At 44.4% G+C, this 25790-nt stretch overlaps 1 protein-coding gene across 1 annotated transcript in view; it reads right to left on the bottom strand.

Annotated features, from left to right (window-relative positions):
• Window positions 1–25790, bottom strand: part of sned1 (sushi, nidogen and EGF-like domains 1) — a 289365-nt gene that overhangs the window by 47309 nt on the left and 216266 nt on the right. The window contains exons 26-28 of the mRNA XM_034179234.1: window positions 18172–18450; window positions 8862–9003; window positions 8679–8761 (exon numbers count right to left, since the gene is read on the bottom strand). Of these exons, the coding sequence (XP_034035125.1) occupies window positions 8679–8761; window positions 8862–9003; window positions 18172–18450 (504 nt within the window). The remainder of the gene's footprint in view (window positions 1–8678; window positions 8762–8861; window positions 9004–18171; window positions 18451–25790) is intronic.

Below are 25790 nucleotides of genomic sequence, written 5' to 3'. Positions count from 1 at the left end.
AGAGTACTGACGGGAACTAGAAGGAGAGAGCATATCTCACCCATATTGGCCTCTCTTCATTGGCTTCCTGTTAATTCTAGAATATAATTTAAAATTCTTCTTCTTACTTATAAGGTTTTGAATAATCAGGTCCCATCTTATCTTAGGGACCTCATAGTACCATATCACCCAATAGAGCGCTTTGCTCTCAGACTGCAGGCTTACTTGTAGTTCCTAGGGTTTGTAAGAGTAGAATGGGAGGCAGAGCCTGTTATGTGTCGGACGCAGCTCGGAGAACCGACCAGCGTTTGAAGGACCCAGTATGAAATAAGCAGAGCACGGTACAAAGGCTAACTGAATTTAATACATAACAGTGATTCAAAAAATAACAAAAGAAAGTGTGGTCTGGCGTGGTGCGCTCCCAGCAGCGCTAACGGTCCGGAGCCAGAAGCTGTTCGGACCCAAGGACCCCGCCGACACCCCCCAGGTGGCCGCAACAAACCGAGTCTGTGAAAGAAGGAACCATTGTGTGAGTCCACACTCTACACACAGAGAGAACACTTAAAGGTGTACAAACAGCAAACACTTCCTGGCTTAATTACTAATCAGCTTCCCAACCTGCAGGCATGGAACATCCAGTTCACAAAACTCCACTGCAGTGGAAGCCGATACATGACTAACATACAGCTCAATATAATAAAGGTGTGAGGGACACCACATTTACTGACTGTATAAATGTTAGTCACAAAATCTAACGTACCTCAGGAAGTGTGCTGACGAGCGTGAGACCTCACCCCCTCCTCTTTCACAGACCATGCATCAAACCCTGGACGTTCTCTGCATCCATTGATGATGAGATGGCTCCCGAGACGACGATCTCACCCGTCTGGTCACAAGGTCGAGTCTCTGGCAAATACACACTGTATACTCCAGTCTTAAATGCCACCATGTTCCAATCCATATAGATGCACCTCAGCTGTGAGTCCTGACGAGCCGCAGGTGATCAGGGTGAGGTCCTGATAACCTCAGCAACACAGCCACTCAGTCCCAAATGCAAGCCACCTGGAAGGAAAAACAAAAGACAGAAACAAAAAGGCAGCCAGGCCCCCCAGCCATACAACAGAGCCTTCAGCTTTCAGGCTCCTCTCCTGTGGAACCAGCTCCCAATTCGGATCAGGGAGACAGACACCCTCTCTACTTTTAAGATTAGGCTTAAAACTTTCCTTTTTGCTAAAGCTTATAGTTAGGGCTGGATCGGGTGACCCTGAACCATCCCTTAGTTATGCTGCTATAGACTTAGACTGCTGGGGGGTTCCCATGATGCACTGAGTGTTTCTTTCTCTTTTTGCTCTGTATGCACCACTCTGCATTTAATCATTAGTGATTGATCTCTGCTCCCCTCCACAGCATGTCTTTTTCCTGGTTCTCTCCCTCAGCCCCAACCAGTCCCAGCAGAAGACTGCCCCTCCCTGAGCCTGGTTCTGCTGGAGGTTTCTTCCTGTTAAAAGGGAGTTTTTCCTTCCCACTGTCACCAAGTGCTTGCTCACAGGGGGTCGTTTTGACCATTGGGGTTTTTACGTAATTATTGTATGGCCTTGCCTTACAATATAAAGCGCCTTGGGGCAACTGTTTCTTGTGATTTGGCGCTATATAAGTAAAATTGATTGATTGATCTCGGATACTCAGATCACATCTCTGTTATGTTAATTCTGGCATATAGACCACTTGTCAGATGATTGAGGCTGGTCCTGAAGCAGGTGAAAATCTGGCCACTGGGAGCCATCTCTGCTCTTCAGGACTGTTTTGAGTATACTGACTGGCAAATGTTTAGGGAGGCTGCAACCTATGGCAACATTATGGTCCTGGAGGACTACACTTCATCTGTGAACACCTACATCAGCAAGTGCACAGACAATGTGACTGTCCAAGACAATCATCACACATCCCAACCGGAAGCCGTGGATGACTGCAGAGTTGCGTGCTCTGCTGTAAGCCAGAGATTCTTCCTTCAAAGCAGGAGACAAGGTGGTCTTAAGAAAAGCAAGGGCCAAACTGTCCCAGGCCTTCAGAAAGACAAAGCGCGCACACGGTCGGAGCATCCACAGTCAATTCAGAGACAGCAGTGACATGTGGTGCATGTGGCAGGGCATCCAGGCTATCACCAACTACAGAGCAACATCACTTGTTTGTGACAGTGATGCCTCCCTTCCAGATGCACTCAATGACTTCTACGCTCAGTTTGAGACACAGAACGGCGTGCCAGTGAGGAAGTCCACCCCTTCTCCCAATGATCAGGTGTTACGTCTTACAGCAGTTGACATGAGGAAAACTCTATGCAGAGTTGACCCACAGAAAGCTGCTGGACCATACAACACTCCTGGTAGAGTGCTCAGGGAATGTGCGGACCAGCTGACAGATGTCTTCACTGATATCTTCAATATTTCCCTGAGCAGTGCCACCATCCCAACATGTCTCAAGGCAATTACCATCATACCAGTGCCAAAGAAGTCTCCAGTGTCTTGCCTCCATGACTACCTTCCAATTGCATTGACATCTATCATCATGAAGTGCTTCGAGAGACATCAAGTCCCTGTTGCCTCCTTCATTAGATCCTTTGCAGTTTGCTTACCGTGCCAACCACTCAACGGACTGCGCTATATCTACTACCCTTCACTTGGCGCTCACTCACCTGGATAATAAGGACACTTATGTTCGAATGCTGATTACAGACTTCAGTTCTGCATTCAATACTATTATTCCCCAGCATCTGATCGGAAAGTTGAACCTACTCGGCCTGAACCCTTCCCTCTGTAATTGGATCCTGGATTTTCTGACTGGGAGGCCTCAGTCAGTCTGGATCAAACAAAACATCTCCAGCACCACCACACTGAGCACTGGGGCCCCACAGGGCTGTGTGCAGGCAGAGACCCCTCACACACACCCTCTCTTCAGTCTTCTACCATCCGGAAAAAGGTACTGAAGTGTTCAGGCCCTTACATCGCCTTGCCTTGCAATGTGGAGCGCCTTGGGGCAACTGTTTGTTGTGATTTGGCGCTATATAAGAAAAAAGTTGATTGATTGATTGATTGATTACATCCAGACTATGTAACAGTTTCTTTCCCAAGCTATTAGACTCCTCAATAATCATAGTCTGGTCTGAATAACTATATACATTGTGACTTTTTTAGTGATTTTAAATCTGTTTGCGTATGGCAGTTGTTGTAGTGGTCTTGTGTGCTTGTAGTGCTTGTGTATTTGGTGATCGTACTTGTGTCTGTTGTGGGTCACTTTGCATCAGCGTGTATGTTGCTGCAGACGTGCTCTTGTTGGAATTTTTGTTGTTTTTATGTGGCACCTTGGTCCTGGAGAAACAGTGTTTCGCTTCGCTGTGTACTGTATACGAGGTCTGTTAGAAAACTATCCGACCTTTTTATTTTTTGCAAAAACCATATGGATTTGAATCACGTGTGATTGCATCAGCCAAGCTTGAACCTTTGTGCGCATGCGTGAGTTTTTTCACGCCTGTCGGTTGCGTCATTTGCCTGTGAGCAGGCTTTGTGTGAGCAGTGGTCCACCCCCTCGTCGGATTTTTATTGCGAATAAAATGTCTGAACAATTTGGAGCTTTGCTGCATCAAGTTTTTCCAGAAACTGTGAGAGACCTCCAGATGGACACCATTCGGAAAATTCAGATGGCTTTCAGGGACGATTGTATGGGGATTACACAGATTAATGAGTGCTCCAGCCGGTTTAAAGACCGCCCGCGGCGCACTCCGAGCGCCGATCGACAGGCTGAAACCCCGCTGAAACAACCAGATCATTTCCAAAGTGAAGGCTTTGTTGATCCGGGACGTCGTCTGACTTCCACAGAAATGGCAGAAGACGTGGACATCAGCACTTTTTTGGCACGTTCCACTGTTACAGGAGTTTTTGTCACGGAAAGAGGAGCGGAGGAATGCGCCACAGAGCCGCTCATGGCACGGGACAAAAGCACCTCCGTGTTGGTCTCACAGGATGGCTTTCAGATGGCTTTCAGGCGGCTTTCAGTGGCTTTTCAGTCGTGTGACTATCCGAGAAATTGTGGATGAGCTGGACATGCCAGAACATGTCCTGTGAGGCTTCATCACAGCGTTGCTTTGCGCCATGCGGCTCTGTCCCGACGCGCGGAATTCCTCCACACGTCTGTCTCAGTGTGCCGAAAAAGTGCTGATGTCCACGTCTTCCGCAATTTCTGTGGTAGTCAGACGACATCCCGGATCAACACAGCGTTCAGTTTGGAAATGAACGGGACATTCCACTGTTACAGGAGTTTTTGTCATGGAAAGAGGAGCGGAGGAATTCCGCGCGTCGGGATGGAGCCGCATGGTGCAAAGCAACGCCGTGATGAAGCCTCACAGGACATGTTCTGGCATGTCCAGCTCATCCACAATTTCTCGGATAGTCACACGACTGAAAAGCCACCGAAAACCGTCTGAAAGCCATCTGAAAGCCGTCCTGTGAGACCAACACGGAGGTGCTTTTGTCCCGCGCCATTCGCGGCTCTGTGGCGCATTCCTCCGCTTCTCTTTCCATGAAAAAAACTCCTGTAACAGTGGAATGTACCTAAAAAGTGCTGATGTGCATGTCTTCTGCCATTTCTGTGGAAGTCAGACGACGTCCTGGATCAACAAAGCCTTCACTTTGGAATTGATCTGGTTGTTTCAGCGGGGTTTCAGCCTGTCGATCGGCGCTTGAGTGCGCCACGCTCTCAGCCGCTGTGGGCGGTCTTTAAACCGGCTGGGGCACTCCTTAATCTGTGTAATCCCCATAAAATCGTCCGTGAAAGCCATCTGAATTTTCCGAATGGTGTCCACCTGGAGGTCTCTCACAGTTTCTGGAAAAATTTGATGCAGCAAAGCTCCAAATCGTCAGACATTTTATTCGCAATAAAAATCCGACGAGAGGGGTGGACCACTGCTCACACAAAGCGTGCTCACAGGCGAATGATGCAACTGACAGGCGTGAAAAAACTCATGCATGCGCACGAAGGTTCAAGCTTGGCTGATGCAATCACACGTGATTCAAATCCATATGGTTTTTGCAAAAAATAAAAAGGTCGGATAGTTTTCTAACAGACCTCGTATTGCTGTGCATAGTTGAGATGACAAATAAGCTGCTACTGCTACTACTACTACTATAGCTGCAAAGAGATAAATAACACCACACATTCTTCGCTAATGGCGGATAAACTTTGTAAATTCAAGTATGATGGGAGCAGATCACAGCTAGCAGCTAACACCAGGTCCACAAGGCAGCACTCTCCTGAAGACAAAGATCTAAAACCCATGATTGAGGAAGTAAAAGCTGAGATTTTAGCCTCTATACGAGGTGATATTTCCAAAATCATAAGAGAGCACATATGGAGGGCACTGTCTAAATATTTCAACGCTCTAAAGGCTGACATTAAGGCCATACAAGATGAAAAAGCCACCGCAATACGAGCAGAAATCACCTCTATGGAAATGGACATTGAAGAATAGAAAAGAATAGAATAGAACAGAATAGAATAGAATAGAAACTTTATTGTTATTGCACGTATATACATATGTACATGGAAACTTGTCCTCTCCATTTAACCCATCTTAATTAAAGTTAAACACAATCCAACCATTAGGAGCAGTGGGCAACCACAGTCCGGCACCTCGGGACGAACTCCAGATGTAGACTCTGCCTTGGTCATGGGCAGAGAAAGGAGCAGACCCTAAATAAGCATGTTTATGATGACGTGAGAGGTATATTGTCAACATGGTCTGATGAGGTAACTATGTTCCAGACTACTGTGACTGAATTCCAGAGCGAGTTAGTGAAAATATGAGACAAGAGTAAGGACATAGAGGGGAGAATGAGGCACGGAAACGGAAACATCCGTCTAGTCAGCGTTGAAGAACAGCCGAACACCGCCAGCCCCACGAGGACTCCAAAAATATCAAAGAAGCTCTGCAAATGGACCAGGACATAAAAGTTGACCGCTCACACCGTGCGCTTGCACCCAAGAAACTGGGAGATGCACGCTGTGTCATCATCGCTAAGCTGCACTGTGATGGAGATGCCGCAGACTTAAGTAAATCAACCAACTATGAGGGCGCTAGTCTATGAAGAATTTTATTTGTTAATAACAAAACCTTAAGCCCCAGTTACACTGCACTAACAAAGGACAACGAAGCCCAAACAAAACAAGAAATCTGGACTTTTGTTGACTTTCGGAGCCATTGTTTAACCTTCGTCCAGCTTTGTTACTGCAGCTGGCGCTTTGTCCGAATTTTTAAACTGTTGAAAATTTGAACTAATACCAACAACACCCGCAATTCATCTGTATTTCATTTTGCTTTCTTTCTTGATGGTTTCTTATCATTTTTTTTCTTAGTTTTTCGTAATGTTAGCGTTTCATTTGAGTTTCGTTCCAATGTCGTTCAACCTCCCAAGTCCGATGTGTTGAACAAAGGTTGATGATATCTGAAGAATCAATAACTAAAGCTTTGACGAGCTGATCGAAACATCCTTTAATAGCTAATGAATCATCCATGTTTGGGACGAAAATGCAACATTTTCATACAGAAAGAATAGTGTTATGAATATTTAATCAACTACTTTAACTATTTACACGTTTCAGCCATTTGTGGCTGGCCTGCATGTGCAGACATGTTGTTGTGAAGACAAACAAAATCTCTGACCTGTTGTCAAGACAAACAAAATCCTGCACCTGCTTGGTTTTATACCCGCTTTCGGTCACATCATTGTGAAAGTTTCGTTTTGATTTTGTTTAAAGTGTCAAGGTTGATGTTCGCTTTGTTTTTCTTTCGTTAGTTTTGGTTTAATTTAGTTCCTTTCTTCACTCTTGAGTCACAGGGTTTTCAGTGATGGGGAAGGTGCAGGATCATTTGTCCACCTTTTCTCGACGATTTGTGACTTTCTGACTTTTTATCCATCTAGCAATCGCTGTGTGACTGGGCCCTTAAAGACAGACCTTGCATGAACAGGAAGCCAGTGAAGGGACAGCAGAGCTGTGAAAATAGATGCAATCAAACTTTCTTCTCCGAGTTAAGACACTAGCAGCAGCATTATGAATCCCAGACAATCAGCATTTCACCACCTCAAGTGATACCTGAAGGGAAAAACCTCTCAGAACAAACAACAAAAGAAAGAGGCTGCAAGAAATGAAGGACAAAAGAAAGAATCAACAATTTGGTGACATCAATGAGCCATAGGTTTAATGGACTTATTATTGCCCCCCGCCCCACCCCTTAAACAAGGGTGGTCTGGTGCAAAACTTGCCATATTCTACACTGGTAAACACATGCAGATGTAAATACCAGGACATAAAAACGGACAGTCTGCTCACAGTGACCTTATGTCCCAAACCCAAATGTATTCCTTGTAGAGTAAACACAACTCAAACAACCTTGTTGTTCCAGTACTTTCAGGGAGACCCTCAGTGGTGCAATGCTACATCCTGACAGGGATAACACCCTAGAGTTAAATTTAGCAAAATATAATTTTTCTATCATAAGGGAACACTGGAGAGTTCTAATGGTGCGTTTACACATAGGCAAGATGCGTTACGAATGTCAAATTTGCGGCATTGTTGGCACACTCCTGACATTCTTCACGTGACTTAATGCATCTGAATAGGTTTCTTAATAATGCATGTTGGTGTGTGATATTCATGATTTTCATGGAGTATGTTTTTGGCTTTCAAAAAATCTTCCACAAATGTCACGCACCACACTCATTTCACCTCATGTCATGGAGGTCGCAACTGAGTGTGTTGATCCGTCTTGATTAGTGGTGATCCTTAATACAGCGTGACAGCATTCTTCTCTGACGTGCGCACAATTAAACCCTCATGTGCCGCATTCAATTTCATTGCTGCATTATGCTGAAGAATTACAGTGACGTCAAGTTGGCTAAAAGTCTCATTCCAGTGCTCCTCAGCGCGCTCCTGCAGGTACTCTCTCTGTCTCCTCCTCCTTTCTGCACCACTCCATGGCACAGAGCCCAATTAAGCATGCAGTCATAAAGTTCTTCTGCTGTGTATTTTGAGGAGCAAACTGGAGTGTTCTGAATTGTTCAGCAGCTGATGTATGAATATGTGTGTGTGTGTGTGTGTGTGTGTGTGGAGACAATTCGCCTCATTCACAATGTGACAGAACATAAGGATGCGCTGTTACACACGATAGCGCAGAACAGCAGAGATCATTATTCTTGACCATGCATAATGGTTCCTGATAATTCGCCAGCAACAGGTGCCAGTAATTGTAACGCGTGGTAACAGGTTGCAGCAGTTCCTGAGGACACCTGAGGCCTGTGCCCCAAATCATCACGTTCGTGATCAGTGGCCAAGAATGTATACTCTGTGGTATTCGTGACTTGCTGTCGTTATGTGTAAACGCACCATTATAAATGGAGGGCAAACTACAGTAGACGTTGCAGCTCTGGCAGCACTGGTTTCACCAAGGGTCTTGTAGATTCCACTTTGTAAAGATTTTAACCATTTTATCGACAATGTTTCGCCCTCTTACCTCTTTTTTTTTATTTGAATGAAATTTAATTGTATCCGTTTCTATAAATGTTGTCATTTTTATCTGAGTATAAACTGCTCTGAGCTGCATTTCTTGAGTGAGAGCTGCTTTGGAAGTAAAGTGTTATTAAGCTTGTACTTACTTGTACGATGTCGAATGGCTTTTCGAGGAAGCTGTGTGAACTTCGCTGTTATCTTTCCCCGTCTATCAACTAGTTCTGTGTATCTGCAGAAAAAACCTCAAATGAACGCAGCTTCATACTGACAGCTGATGCCAGAGATGCACCTCAGGCAAACAAAACGTATCATCACTGTGGTACTTGTACCTGGGTAATTCCTCTGAGTTCCCTGTTTCTGATGTGCCTCCACCATCCTGAGGTTGAGACGGGGTTAGTGTTTGTCCAGACTGAGCCTGCTGGGCTGTCACTGCTGGCCTCTCCCTCCTCCCTGATCTGGCCTCAAGTGATACTTGGTAAAATCAAGCATATAAATTTTTAATTTAGAAAAATCAAATGTCTTTTTCTTCATTCAGTAAGGCATTTTGGTCACTTTTCTATAAGGACTGGGTGCCTGATATATAGTGTGCCTTGATAGAAAGAGGGGCATCAACTCAGAACATGGCACCATTTTGGGCCCAACTGCGCTGAACTACTGAATGAACGTTTAATGTTTTCAGCATTTTTTAAAATCATTTAACCACATACAGCAACACATCCGGGTACAGGTACTATCAAAATAAATATTAAAATACGCGTAGTTAAGCTATCAAATTTAGGTAAATTTGCAATTTATGATGATTTATAACTCATTTAAAGCCTGTAACTCTGTGTCATGCAATGACGTGCGTGGCAGTTTTAAAGTTTTCCGTCTCTGGTTTATGCTTTACTCTGGACTAATTTGACCCTCAACAAGCTTTCCTTTCTACAACCCCTGGCAAAAATTATGGAATCACCGGCCTCGGAAGATGTTCATTCAGTTGTTTAATTTTGTAGAAAAAAAGCAGATCACAGACATGACACAAAACTAAAGACATTTCAAATGTCAACTTTCTGGCTTTAAGAAACACTATAAGAAATCAAGAAAAAAATATTATGGCAGTCAGTAACGGTTACTTTTTAGACCAAGCAGAGGAAAAAAATATGGAATCATTCAATTCTGAGGAAAAAATTATGGAATCACCCTGTAAATTTTCATCCCCAAAACTAACACCTGCATCAAATCAGATCTGCTCGTTGATATTGACCCTGTGCCATGACATTGACCCTATGTGTCTTTCTGCAAGGAATGTTTTCGCAGTTTTTGCTCTATGGCTAGATGCATTATCATCTTGAAAAATGATTTCATCATCCCCAAACATCCTTTCAATTGTCCAAAATATCAATGTAAACTTGTGCATTTATTGATGATGTAATGACAGCCATCTCCCCAGTGCCTTTACCTGACATGCAGCCCCATATCATCAATGACTGTGGAAATTTACATGTTCTCTTCAGGCAGTCATCTTTATAAATCTCATTGGAACGGCACCAAACAAAAGTTCCAGCATCATCACCTTGCCCAATGCAGATTGGAGATCACTGAATATGACTTTCATCCAGTCATCCACAGTCCACGATTGCTTTTCCTTAGCCCATTGTAACCTTGTTTTTTTCTGTTTAGGTGTTAATAATGGCTTTCGTTTAGCTTTTCTGTATGTAAATCCCATTTCCTTTAGGCGGTTTCTTACAGTTCGGTCACAGACGTTGACTCCAGTTTCCTCCCATTCGTTCCTCATTTGTTTTGCTGTGCATTTTTCAATTTTTGAGACATATTGCTTTAAGTTTTCTGTCTTGACGCTTTGATGTCTTCCTTGGTCTACCAGTATGTTTGCCTTTAACAACCTTCTCATGTTGTTTGTATTTTGTCCAGAGTTTAGACACAGCTGACTGTGAACAACCAACATCTTTTGCAACATTGCATGATGATTTACTCTCTTTTAAGAGTTTGATAATCCTCTCCTTTGTTTCAATTGACATCTCTCGTGTTGGAGCCATGATTCATATCAGTCCACTTGGTGCAACAGCTCTCCAAGGTGTGATCACTCCTTTTTAGATGCAGACTAACGAGCAGATTTGATTTGATGCAGGTGTTAGTTTTGGGGATGAAAATTTACAGGGTGATTCCATAATTTTTTCCTCAGAATTGAGTGATTCCATATTTTTTTCCTCTGCTTGGTCTAAAAAAGTAACCGTTACTGACTGCCACAATCTTTTTTCTTGATTTCTTATAGTGTTTCTTAAATCCAGAAAGTTGCCATTTGAAATTACTTTAGTTTTGTGTCATGTCTGTGATCTGCTTTTTTTCTACAAAATTAAACAACTGAATGAACATCCTCCGAGGCCGGTGATTCCATAATTTTTGCCAGGGGTTGTACAATCATCACCTCCAAATCAAAGGTAAGCTGTACATTTTCCTCTTTTACCGGCTTTGTGCTGTAATTTATCAGTGTGAGCACTATAAAAACTGTTATAATATGATGGCAGACAAAGGTTTGAAAGCAGCAGCGTGTCAAATCACAGCCTTTTGCTGTATCTAATTTAACAGGTGCACATCCAGGCTGTGGCTCAGAGTCTGAGCATGTGTGAAAAAATAAACACTTGGGATTTTAATTACAAAAATGACTCCAGTCCCACATGCAAGGGGTTTTTAATGGAAATACATTCTGATTGGACGGGACATTTTATCCAATGTGAGCGAAAATCCGCTGTACAAAATCCGTTATATACGGTGTTTATTACATGAAAAACAATACAAAAACTTCTGGACTTTTTTGTCCGGTGACTGCAAATATCTGGTTTATACGATGACGGTTTAGGTGAGTTTTATTGTACATGGGAATGAACAATAAATTTACAACCCCAGTTCCAATAAAGTTGGGATGTTGTGTAAAATGTAAATAAAAAGCAATGCGATGATTTACAAATCCTCTTCAACCTATATTCAATTGAATACACCACAAAGACAAGATATTTTGTTCACACTGATAGACTATTTTGTTTTTGTGCAAATATTTTCTCATTTTGAAATGGATGCCTGCAACAAGTTTCAAAAAAGCTGGGACAGGGGCAACAAAAGCCTGGTTGATGAATGCTCAAAGAACACCTGTTTGGAACATTCCTCAGGTGAACAAGTTAATTTGAAACAGATGAGTATCATGATTGGGTATAAAAGGAGCATCCCCAAAAGTCTCAGCCATTCACAAGCAAAGATGGGGCGAGGATCACCACTGTGTGAACAACTGTGTGAAAAAATAGTCCAACAGTTTAAGAACAATGTTTCTCAATGTTCATTTGCAAGGAATTTAGGGATTCCATTATCTACAGTCCATAATATAATCAGAAGATTCAGACAATCTGCAGACGTTTCTACACGTAAGCGGCAAGGCCGAAAACCAACACTGAGTGCCAAGGATCTTACCACATGGGCTCAGGAACACTTCAGAAAACCATCGTCAGTTAACACAGTTCATCGCTACATCTACAAGTGCAAGTTAAAACTCTATCATGCAAAGTGAAAGCCATACATCAACAACATCCAGAAACACTGCTGCCTTCTCTGGGCCCGAGCTTATTTGAAATGGACAGACGCAAAGTGGAAAAGTGTGCTGTGGTCTGATGAGTCCACATTTCAAATTGTTTTTGGAAATCATGGATGTCGTGTTCTCCAGACAAAAGAGGAAAAAGACCATCCAGACTGTTACCAGCACAAAGTTCAAAAGCCAGCATCTGTGATGGTATGGGGGTGTGTTAGTGCCCATGGCATGGACAACTTACACATCTGTGATGGCACCATCAATGCTGAAAGGTACATACAGGTTTTGGAGCAACACATGCTGCCATCCAAGCAACGTCATTTTCAGGGACGTCCCTGCTTATTTCAGCAAGACAATTCCAAGACACATTCTGCATGTGTTACAACAGCGTGGCTTCATAGTAAAAGAGTGCAGGTACTAGACTGGCCTGCCTGCAGTCCAGACTTGTCGCCCATTGAAAATGTGTGGCGCATTATGAAGCGCAAAATACAACAATGGAGACCCCGGACTGTTGAACAACTGAAGTCGTACATCAAGCAAGAATGAATTCCACCTACAAAGCTTCAACAATTAGTGTCCTCAGTTCCCAAACACTTATTGAGTGTTGTTAGAAGGAAAGGTGATGTAACACAGTGGTAAACATACCATTGTCCCAGCTTTTTTGAAACGTGTTGCAGGCATCCATTTCATAATGAGCAAATGTTTGCACAAAACAGTAAAGTTTACCAGTTTGAACATTAAATATTTTTTTCTTTGTAGTGTGTTCAATTGAATATAGGTTGAAGAGGATTTGGAAATCATTGTATTCTGTTTTATTTACATTTTACACAATGTTCGAACTTCACTGGAATTGGGGTTGTACCTCTCAAAGCTTTGACGATTTCCATCCAGCTTCCATCCCACACGGCTGACTTTACTTGACCAAATTTTTCTTCTGTTCGGATCTAAAGGGAATCTGTAAATCTTGAAGCCTGTGCTTTGTCTATTTATGCATCCAAACGCACAGCAACCTGGCATTTTCAGCGAATAAATAAATAAAATAGCTGGATTTACATGCAGACAGATTAACAGTGAATGCTATTTTGAACCCAAGATAGCACCATGAGTCACATGACCGTTTTTTTTTTGTTTGTTTGTTTGTTTTTTCGATTCGTCATGTCGCCACCCCATCGAGGCACACAACTGCTATAGCCAGGTAGGGGTCAATGAAGGATTACTCAGGGATCAAAATTTAAAAATGCTCTGTTCATATTGAGAAGTATACCACATTATTTGTCTGATCATACGGATTCCAAAAGGTATAGTTTGGACTATCTATGATTGAATTTTATAGAGTTATGGGTTAAAAACAGCAAAAATGATGAGAAATGTCAATTTCAGTTTATACAGTGGTGAAAAGTTAAAGTTGTTCCAATTTTGGTAAAAAAAAAAACGATGCAAATTATTGTTTTTGCTAATAGGGTTAGGGTTAGGAATAATAAATGGAACAGTTTTGACTATGCTGAATGTTTGGTCTCCAAAGCAATGGTTAAATAAGATTGAGGGCCATTGGATTGTACGGCATACTGTATGGCATTATGCTACCCCGTAACATGATAAAGAAACATGCCAGATGGTACAAACTATTCCTTTTTAGAACCCCATTAACTCAACCAATAATTTGCATCACTTTTTACCAAAACTGGTGCAACTTTAACTTTTGACCCGGTACAAAATTAAATTGACTTTTATCACTAGTTTTGCTGTTTTTACCCCAAAACAACATACCGTTGTATCTGTACAACAAACAACATAACATTGAGTCACTGATAGTCCAAACTATATTTTTTGAATGTTTATAGTCAGACAAATAATGTGGTATATTTTTCAGTACAGGTGGAGTATTTTCAAATGTTGATCACTGTGTAATCCATCATTGAGCCCTACCTGGCTTGAGCAACTACCCTGCAATGATGACTATCCATGAATATTAACTAGGAATACATACATACATACATACATACACACACACACACACACACACACACACATATATATATATATATATACATCCATCCATCCATTTTCTTCCGCTTTATCTGGAGTCGGGTCGCGGGGGCAGCAGCTCAAGCAAAGCCGCCCAGACCTCCCGATCCACACACACCTCCTCCAGCTCCTCCGGGGGAACCCCAAGGCGTTCCAAAGCCAGCCGAGAGATGTAGTCCTTCCAGCGTGTCCTGGGTCTTCCCCGGGGCCTCCTCCCAGTGGGACGTGCCCGGAACACCTCTCCAGCGAGGCGTCCAGGGGGCATCCGGAAAAGATGCCAGTGCCACCTCAACTGACTCCTTTCGACGTGGAGGAGCAGCGGCTCGACTCCGAGCTCCTCCCGAGTGACCGAGCTCCTCACCCTATCTCTAAGGGAGCGCCCAGGCACCCTGCGGAGGAAACTCATCTCGGCTGCTTGTACTCGCGATCTCGTTCTTTCGGTCATGAGCCAAATCTCATGACCATAGGTGAGGATCGGAACGTAGATCGATCGGTAAATCGAGAGCTTTGACCCCCTACTCAGCTCTCTCTTCACCACAACGGTCCAATACACCGACCGCATCACTGCAGATGCTGCACCGATCCGTCTATCGATCTCACGCTCCATCCGTCCCTCACTCGTGAACAAGACCCCGAGATACTTAAACTCTTCCACTTGAAGCAAGGACACTCCACCGACCTGAAGAGGGCAAAGCACCTTTTTCCGGTCGAGAACCATGGCCTCGGATGACAGGTGACGGGTCAGACTAAGGGCAGTTCAGAACCTCCATGACCAGTAAAAGATCAAGGACCGTGACTTCGCCCGGTATGGCGGAGCCGGGGTCCCACCCTGGAGCCAGGCCTGGGGTTGGGGCTCGCACGCGAGCGCCTGGTGATTGGGCCTTAGCCCACGGGGCCCGGCCGGGCTCAGCCCGAAAGAGTGACGTGAGCCCGCCCTCCTGTGGGTTCACCACCTGCAGAGGGGGCCATGGGGGTCGGGTGCAGAGAGTATTGGGTGGCGGTCGAGGGCGGGTGGCCTGGCGGCCCGGTCCATGCTCACAGCCGTTGGTACGTGGAATGTCACCTCGCTAGGGGGGAAGGAGCCTGAGCTTGTGCGGGAGGTTGAGAGATACCGACTAGAGATAGTCGGGCTCACCTCCACGCACAGCTTGGGCTCTGGTACCCAACTTCTGGAGAGGGGCTGGACGCTTCTACATATATATATATATATATATATATATATATATATACGAGGTCTGTGATGAAAAAAGCGGTCCTTTTTATTTTTTTCAAAAAATAAATGGATTTGATTCATATGTTTTTACGTCAGACATGCTTGAACCCTCGTGCGCATGCGTGAGTTTTTTCACGCGTGTCGGTGACGTCATTCGCCTGTGGGCAGGCCTTGACTGAGGAGTGCTCCACCCTGCCCGTCGGAATCTCTTTGTCTGAATAGCCGCTGCAGACGGCGCGCGTTGCTTTCTCAACATTTTTTCTGGACCTGTGAGGGATATCCGAGTGGACGCTATTGGAGAAATTAAGCTGGTTTTCGGTGAAAAGTTTAACGGCTGATGAGAGATTATGGGATGTTTCTGTCGCTGTAAGGACTTCCCACGGAGCGGGACGTCACGCAGCGTTTCCAGGCGCCGTCGTCGGCCTGTTTTGACCTGAAAACATTCTAATTTAAGGCTTAATTCACCCAGGACGTCGTGAGAGAACAGAGAAGATTCAGAAGAGGCCGGCATGAGGAGTTTATGCGGACATTCCACTGTTTAAGGACATTTTGTAATGAAAGACGTGCACGCAAATTCGCCGAGTTGTTTCCGTGACGACTCGGTGAATCTGTGTGAGCCGCGACAGGAAAAACACCTCCGTGTTGAAAACCATTTGTAAAATTCATGCGGCTTTTGATGGCTTTCAACAAGTGAGTAACTGAGAAATTGTTTAACAGCTTGGGTGTTGGGAAGGTGTCGTGACACGGACCCACAACAGGGGGCGTTAATGAACGGACAATGGATAAGCCAAAAAGTAACAATTTAATGTTGTGAAGCGCACAACGAAGTACAGACAATAACAATATTGCAGAATGTCAATCATACACAAGGTGGCGTGTGGCAGGCTCGAAGATAGAAGACGTCTGGTGATAGAAGAGCCGGAACCCACACAGCTTCCACCACCAACGGATCTGAAGAACACCGGAGCCGCCAAGCCCTGCGCCCCAGGTGGCCACTGTCTTCAGCAGTCAGACCCGGTACTGCTGGCAGAGAACAGAAACAGTTTGATGAGTGTGAGTACGCACACTCAGTAATCCCACAGTCTGTGTTCAGTTAGGAGGGAGAACCTCCACCTCCAATAACACACTCGTGCAGCTCCTGTCTAATCACTTATCTGGTTGGGGTGTGAAGCGAAGCCGTCGCTGATCACACCAAACGCCAATTCCACAGATAAGGCAATCACCACAGGAAAACGGCTGCAAAGAAGTTCAGACTATTAGTCAGTGTTTTCGGTTTAGCAGAGAAAATTACCTGTATGGTAGATGATTTCTCGGCGAGGAGGTGGAATTGCAGTCCGGCCTTTATGGTGATGGTGATGGGTTGAATGAGTGACAGCTGGTGCTGATGAAGAGCGACAGCTGTCACTCCCAGTGGCTCCGGCGCCCTCTCGTGCTTGAAGCCCGCACTCCAAGCAGGGCGCCATCTGGTGGTGGTGGGCCAGCAGTACCTCCTCTTCAGCGGCCCACACAACATTGGGCATGTTCCAACTTGCCCCTTAAGGTTTCCAACGGTGGTGTTTTTCCTCTCACGACCCCCCGCGGTCGGGTCCGGCCTGACGTGCGACTCTGCCCGCACGTTCTTTCATTACAAAATGTCCGTTAACAATGGAATGTCCGAATAAACTCCTCATGCCGACTTCTTCTGCAAGTTCTCTGTTCTCTGACGACTTCCTGGGTCAACAGAGCCTGAAATGTGGAAGTTTTCAACTTGAAATTGTGAGACGCTGACGCCTTGAAGCGCAGATCGCCGTCAGGCGCCGTGGGCCGTCCTTAAAGCGACACTACCAGACCAAAATCTCTCATCAGCCGTTAAAATTTTTACCGAAAACCAGCTGAATTTATCGAATGGTGTCCACTCAGTTGTGCCTTACAGTTTTGAAAAAAATTTGATCAAACAAAGCAGCAGTCTCTGAGCTATTCATAAACAATGAAAAAACGACCAGAGGGTGGGCGACTCCTCACTCAAAGACTGCCCACAGGCGAATGACATAACCGACAGGCGTGAAAAAACTCTCGCATGCCCACGAGGGTTCAAGCATGTCTGATGTAATCACACGCGATTCAAATCCATATGGTTTTTGAAAAAAATAATAAGTCTGTTACTTTTATCACAGACCTCATATATATATATATATATATATATATATATATATATATATATATATATATATATATATATATATATATATATATATATATATATATATATATATATATATATGATCCCTACCATCCGGGACACTCCCTCTTCTCCATCCTCCCGTCTGGCAGGCTCCGGGTTATCCGAGCCTGCACAAACAGACTGAAGGACAGCTTTTTCCCAATGGCTGTGAAAAGACTTTTAGAAGAATATTGACTACTTGTATCGCACTGGGGATTACACTGCACTGTTTTTATTATTGCACCGGATATTCCCTCCACTGTTTTATTCTTTAAAATATGTATTTAATATTCATTATCTTATTTATACTGAGTTTTTAACAGACTATATATTTTATATGTGATAGTCTATTGTATATTGTAATTTATCTGTGAGGGAGCTGCTGCACAGGGGTGTTGCCGAACGACATTTCATTGTGTTTTTTATACAATGACAATAAAGCTTATTCAATTCAATATATATATATACACCTAGTAAACTACGGGTGGGAAGTTTTACACCTGAGGTTGGTTGATAGTGCCCACTTTCAGGGGTCTGGCACAAGATATAAATAACTCATAGATCCTTTGAAACCAGGTTTATATAGAAAAATTAATGTGTGGAAATATTTTTTCATCAGGGACTCACAAGTGGTGAAGGCCAAGTGCTGAGGTATGCTGTGGATCTGCTCCTGTCCTGTGCTCATGACAGATGTCAGAGCCACATAGTAGTGCTGTCCTGGCGTCAGCTCACGCAGTGTGTACGATCCTAATTTCCCACTGGGCAGGAAGCGGCTCCTGGTATTCAACCCCCTAGTCACATTGACCACAAAGCCATCTGGGATGTTTCTTGGGTGGCGACTCCAGGTGATCAGTGCTGAGTTAGTGGTCACGTGTGACAGGGAGATGTTTTGTGGGGGAAGTGGCCCTGTGGAAATCACACAGATGGTCACACACTATTTCGTGTTTCATATGAAAAGTGCTCCATTTGATTTTTTTAAAAAGATGTCTTAAACTGGCAATTTACAGTCAGGTCTGTTTGGGAATGACAGCTACGATAATTTGGCCATGTGGATGCCAGTGGTTGGAGAAGGTCAAGAGGATGACCATGTTTCACCTGGCTGTGGCTGATAGATGAGTACTTTCAAGAGGTGGGGATGGACCAGATGTCTGCCTGGGTAGTTGCCGTCCAGGAGTCAAAGTGGTTCCATAGTGCAGTGGATGTGGCAACAAGTGATACCAGTGCATGCTTTCAGATCTGACCTGACCATAAGTAGTTGAAAAATGACTTTTTTTTTGTAATATTGTGGACGGAGATAGAACCGCGCAATCACGATCTGCTTGTAGTGTAGACTTTCAGCTTAAAAAAAAAAAAATCAAATTAACCATTAGGTATTAATGTCATTTTTGAACACAGTCCTTCCATTTTTTTTTGAGAGGAGGCAAATGTATCCGGAGGAAATTTCAATTTATTTGAATTTATTTTCATTTATATAGCATCAAATCACAATAAAGTTGCCTCAAGGCGCTTCACACAAGTAAAGTCTAACCTTATCAAACCCTAAGAGCAAGCACACAGGCAACAGTGGTAAAGGAAGAACTCTTACTGAGAATAATCTCTTTGAGCCACTGCAGTCTGCTTTTAGAAAATATCATTCCACAGAGACGGCTCTCACTAAAGTGGTGAATGATCTTCTGCTTACAATGGATTTGGTCACCACTACGGTTCTGTTGCTGTTAGATCTCAGTGCTGCATTTGATACTGTGGATCATCATATTCTACTTGATAGGCTGGAAAATCATTTTGGGATTACTGGGAGTGCCCTTGCATGGCTGACGTCATACTTGACCGTCGTTCTCACTGTGTTTTGTACAGTAACACTACCTCTAACCTTAGTGACATGAAATTTGGGGTTAAACAGGGGTCTGCCTTAGGCCCCCTGCTTTTCTCCCTTTATATAGCACCCCTTGGGCACATATTGCGGCGTTTTGGGATTACCTTTCACTGCTACGCAGATGATACTCAGTTATATATGCCGATAACTGCTGGTAATCCCGTTCCCATAAAATCCTTAGAAGATTGCCTTGCAGCAGTGAGAAGTTGGATGTCTAGAAACTTCCTACTTTTAAACTCTGATAAGACTGAAATGATGGTTCTTGGTCCAGTGAGACATCGGCATCAATTTGACCAGTTAACATTCAGCCTAGGCTCGAGTGTCATACATCACACTGACAAAGTGAGGAACCTTGGGGTAATTTTTGATCCTTCGTTGTCCTTTGGCCTCCATATTAGAAACATTACTAGGACTGCTTTCTTCCACCTGCGAAATATAGTGAAGATTCGTCCCATCCTGTCTATGGCTGATGCTGAGACCCTGATCCATGCATTCATCTCTTCTAGATTGGACTACTGCAATGTTCTATTTTCTGGTTTACCGCAGTCTAGCATTAGGGCTCTCCAACTGGTTCAAAATGCTGCAGCCAGACTTTTGACACGAAGCAGAAAGTTTGACCACATTACACCCATTTTGGCATCTCTTCACTGGCTTCCTGTCCCAGTGAGATCAGATTTTAAGGTTCTGCTACTAACCTATAAAATTATTCATGGACTGGCACCTCCCTACCTAGCTGACCTAATTAAACCTTACATACCGGCCCGGGCTTTACGTTCTCAGAGTGCAAGACTACTTTGTGTCCCTAGGGTGAATAAGAAGTCTGCGGGTCACAGAGCTTTCTCTTATCATGCCCCTGTTCTGTGGAATGGTCTCCCGGCGTCAATAAAACAATCAGATTCTGTGCAGACTTTCAAGTCCAGAATTAAGATGTACTTCTTTTCCCTTTCATATGGCTAGCATACTGGTACAGTTTTGTTTTACGCTTTTTACTCTCTTAATTCATGTTATTAGTAATTGGAGCGGGCTGCGGCCTCAACTTTACCTAAATTCTGGGTCTTTTAGTGAAGCTTAGGGCTAGCAGCCGGCGATCACCTTTGTATTTCTTCTGTTTTTCTTGCTGATTAATGCTGGCAAATTATACAGTATTTTTTTGTCTTTCTGATGCCTGATTCTGTTTTTTTTTCTCTGTTTAAGGTGTAGTTCCATCCAGAGTTGGGAGTTGTATTTGTGCTGGCGACCCTCCTGTCCTGTACACCAACAGCAATTCTTGTATATTCGTCCGTGAATTGTTCTGTGAATTGTTTCTGTAATTTATGTTTGTAGCATGGCCCAAGCAGAGGGTCACTTTGAGTCTGGTCTGCTTGAGGTTTGTTCCTCAGAGGGAGTTTACCACTGTTGCTCTGGGGGTTGGTAAGGTTAGACCTTACCTGTGTGAAGTGCCTTGAGGCAACTCTGTTGTGATTTGGCGCTATATAAAGGAAAATAAACTGAAATTGAAAAAATTTAAAATAGCAGGGTGTAGTGGCTGGGTTAAGGCATGCTGGGATATGTTGAACCTAATGTCATCTATTTTCTTCTCGAAGTAATCCAAGAAAACTTGTGATGTAAAAGGAGAGGGACTTATAGGTGGTTGTCCATGAATAAGTGTTGCCATCATGTCAAACACGAACTTTGATTTATGCTTGTTTTTGTTGATCAAATCAGAGTAATAGGCCTGTTTTGTAGCCAGTAGTGCATGCTAGTCTTAGATAGCATCGCGCCACACGAGGTGGAATTCCGATACAAAAATGTATCGGAAGTTACAGATAACTGATAACCGATAAATTCTAGTATTGTCTCTGGTACATTTGCAACTATTAACAAGTTGAATTTGAGTTTTAACACCACAACCACTTTTAGAAGCATCAAAAGACCCAAACAATGAGCCTTCTATGTTTGAACATGCTGCCTCCTGCTGGAAGCTCTTGTTTACTACACGGCTTATAGCACAGCAGCAAGCTAAAAGCAGCCACAAAGCCAGTTCTCTACCAATCACAATGCTCCGGTCAGGCGGTGGTCTTGGAAAATAAAGTCATGCTGACTTATGGTTTGGTGTGAATACTGATAGAATAACTCCATTAATGTCAATTCTGTCATTTGTACAAAGTTAAAATATAACATATATCTTTTAATGTTGAATAATGCACTAATTCTGAGGTTTTGGAACAAACACAAACAGATCACAAAGGATTCTGGGTAAAAGTGCCTCTGCTAAACACTGATTGGTTCAGTCATTCATTATGTAAACCAACACGTTAATGTCATGTGTGTCGTGTGTTGGTGTTTACAGATAAATGTGCTTTTGTAAACTATTCCATTTTTTATTTGTAAAAACAGGCATTTCTACGGAGCCCTGGAAGTGTCATTGTAAAATGTTTTGCATGTGGAGAGAATGTGCGCTCATTTTATTAGTGCCGTGTGCACGTTTGATGATGTTGTAAAACGTGCACTCAATATTGTCTTAACACATAAATGTTGGCTTTACACTGTGTGAGTTTTGGCCCTTTTTCAGATTATTTTTTTTTTCCCCTGTCTGCATATATAGTAATGGTAAATGCCACACTGGCAGAACCATTTATGAACATTAATACGCATATATGCAATTTATTCTTGCAAGACATAAGGTATGTAGTGCATGAGTGAATGTGGTGTGTGTGTGTGACCCCCATCCGCCCTTCCCGATCAGCCTATAACATCCTACTCAAAGCCAACTGACAGCTTCTATCAGGAAGGGCCGACCATCAAAACAACACAAAGACAGACAAGAACGAGAGACAAGTGGTGAAGACAATAATTGTGACGTGAGACACCGAGAAAACGGGGCCCCAACCATATGACATACCATGACAAACAACCACACATGAATAAACAGTGACAGCAACAGTCTGCTGTCTAATTAGTGAGCATCCATACCCTAATCCAGAACACCATAGTGTTAATCCTCTTAAGAGCACCCAAAAACCGAATTGTGGTGACGGCCACAAACACGCGACCATCCACACACAGAGACCCAGATCACAGCTAAATATCTGATCACTACTGTGGCTGGTTATGTTGGGCCAAGACAAGAGTACAGAACCTTACCATATGACATGGACCACTCCGACACGTCAGAAGCCACACGGCCGGCCGCGAGCGACGATGGAAGTGGGTCCAGGATGCAGGGCCCCGTGGGAGCCAGGCAAAAAGGGGCAGCAGAAGGGCATGGGGGCCAGGAAAGGCAGCCCCTGCAGCCACCGGCAGCACAGCAAACCAACAGGGGAGTGGCCTGACGGCGCCGGAACGCAGCCCCTACAGCACCCCCCCCACAGGTTCGCAGGGAGCCACCCCACACCCGAGGGAAGCACACAGGGTGCTGGCATGGGCCCACCATTAGGGGAAGCCCCAGAACCATGCCACCCGGGCCACGGCCCCCGAGGGCGGGAGCAAGCGGCGGCAAGGATGGGGAGCAAAGGAGCCACCACAACCAAATCCAAAGCACAAGGTAGGGACCACTGAGCCACATGAGTGCGGGGCCCAGCCCCCAGACAAGAGGCAAGGCCCGACCCTGGGGCCAGGAAGAGCACAAGGCCCCATGACAGCCAGGCCCCCAGCGCAGCCAGCAATATCCCCAAGCCCCCCCCCACCCCCAACCTACCCCCCAACCCGAATCCCACCCCAGCCACCAAAGCCCATGACCAGGAAACCGCCCGAGCAAGACCCATCCCGCGGAGACCACGACCCCCCCATCCCCCCAGCAGCTGCCAGAACTGGGGAGGCAGACCCCCTACCCCAGAGCCCCAGACATCCACAGCCACCCGGGGCCACGCGCCACACTCACCCTACCTACCAACCGCCCCATAGTTGTTACAATTAATCTCCCTTGCTGTGTACGACCCCCTAAGTGTGCAAAGATGAAGTGTTGCATTAAAAGCAGGGTAAGAGACGGCAGGTGACAGACTACCGTGGGTGGCCATGGCACACCGCTGTGCCACAGCCAGCCCTGCAAGCCCACCACTGCCTAGTGACCCCGACTCTAAACTGCGGTATTGTATCACTTCCTGCTCCGGAGCACAGCGGTGTTTTGCTGCATCTGTTAGCTGTTTAATCTGCGCAGTTAGATTGAGCTAGTTAACTAGATAACGATTTGTTTCACAGTGTAATCTTCACATGCCTTAACTAAAGCACTCCTTCTGCTGAATCACCTCTAAATTATTTACACATTATTCACTTTGCGTGTTTTTAGGAATCCGCTAGCTTAGCGCACCTACTAGCTCTTAGCCGGTTTAGCATGGCGGCTTCTCCTGTCTCTCCTGCACTTTTCTGCTCTGGGTGTGAAATGTTTAGTTATTCCTCGGCCTCCTTTAGCAGTAACGGTACTTGTAATAAGTGTAGCTTATTCATAGCTTTGGAGGCCAGGCTGGGCGAATTGGAGACTCGGCTCCGCACCGTGGAAAATTCTACAGCTAACCAGGCCCCTGTAGTCGGTGCGGACCAACGTAGCTTAGCCGCCGTTAGTTCCCCTCTGGCAGATCCCGAGCAGCCGGGAAAGCAGGCCGACTGGGTGACTGTGAGGAGGAAGCGTAGCCCTAAACAGAAGCCCCGTGTACACCGCCAACCCGTTCACATTTCTAACCATTTTTCCCCACTCGGCGACACACCCGCTGAGGATCAAACTCTGGTTATTGGCGACTCTGTTTTGAGAAATGTGAAGTTAGCGACACCAGCAACCATAGTCATTTGTCTTCCGGGGGCCAGAGCAGGCGACACTGAAGGAAATTTGAAACTGCTGGCTAAGGCTAAGCGTAAATTTGGTAACATTGTAATTCACGTCGGCAGTAATGACACCCGGTTACGCCAATCGGAGGTCACTAAAATTAACATTGAATCGGTGTGTAACTTTGCAAAAACAATGTCGGACTCTGTAGTTTTCTCTGGGCCCCTCCCCAATCGGACCGGGAGTGACATGTTTAGCCGCATGTTCTCCTTGAATTGCTGGCTGTCTGAGTGGTGTCCAAAAAACGAGGTGGGCTTCATAGATAATTGGCAAAGCTTCTGGGGAAAACCTGGTCTTGTTAGGAGAGATGGCATCCATCCCACTTTGGATGGAGCAGCTCTCATTTCTAGAAATCTGGCCAATTTTCTTAAATCCTCCAAACCGTGACTATCCAGGGTTGGGACCAGGATGCAGAGTTGTAGTCTTACACAACTCTCTGCAGCTTCTCTCCCCCTGCCATCCCCTCATTACCCCATCCCTGTAGAGACGGTGTCTGCTCCCAGACCACCAATAACCAGCAAAAATCTATTTAAGCATAAAAATTCAAAAAGAAAAAATAATATGGCACCTTCAACTGCACCACAGACTAAAACAGTTAAATGTGGTCTATTAAACATTAGGTCTCTCTCTTCTAAGTCCCTGTTGGTAAATGATATAATAATTGATCAACATATTGATTTATTCTGCCTTACAGAAACCTGGTTACAGCAGGATGAATATGTTAGTTTAAATGAGTCAACACCCCCGAGTCACACTAACTGTCAGAATGCTCGTAGCACGGGCCGAGGCGGAGGATTAGCAGCAATCTTCCATTCCAGCTTATTAATTAATCAAAAACCCAGACAGAGCTTTAATTCATTTGAAAGCTTGACTCTTAGTCTTGTCCATCCAAATTGGAAGTCCAAAAACCAGTTTTATTTGTTATTATCTATCGTCCACCTGGTCGTTACTGTGAGTTTCTCTGTGAATTTTCAGACCTTTTGTCTGACTTAGTGCTTAGCTCAGATAAGATAATTATAGTGGGCGATTTTAACATCCACACAGATGCTGAGAATAACAGCCTCAACACTGCATTTAATCTATTATTAGACTCTATTGGCTTTGCTCAAAATGTAAATGAGTCCACCCACCACTTTAATCATATCTTAGATCTTGTTCTGACTTATGGTATGGAAATAGAAGACTTAACAGTATTCCCTCAAAACTCCCTTCTGTCTGATCATTTCTTAATAACATTTACATTTACTCTGATGGACTACCCAGCAGTGGGGAATAAGTTTCATTACACTAGAAGTCTTTCAGAAAGCGCTGTAACTAGGTTTAAGGATATGATTCCTTCTTTATGTTCTCTAATGCCATATACCAACACAGTGCAGAGTAGCTACCTAAACTCTGTAAGTGAGATAGAGTATCTCATCAATAGTTTTACATCCTCATTGAAGACAACTTTGGATGCTGTAGCTCCTCTGAAAAAGAGAGCTTTAAATCAGAAGTGCCTGACTCCGTGGTATAACTCACAGACTCGTAGCTTAAAGCAGATAACCCGTAAGTTGGAGAGGAAATGGCGTCTCACTAATT

The sequence above is a fragment of the Thalassophryne amazonica genome, chromosome 10 (assembly GCF_902500255.1).
Source record: "Thalassophryne amazonica chromosome 10, fThaAma1.1, whole genome shotgun sequence".
In the NCBI taxonomy this organism is placed as follows: Eukaryota; Metazoa; Chordata; class Actinopteri; order Batrachoidiformes; family Batrachoididae; genus Thalassophryne; species Thalassophryne amazonica.
The sequence above is the reverse complement of the archived record's forward strand: the minus strand, read 5'-3'. Positions and strand labels throughout refer to the sequence as shown.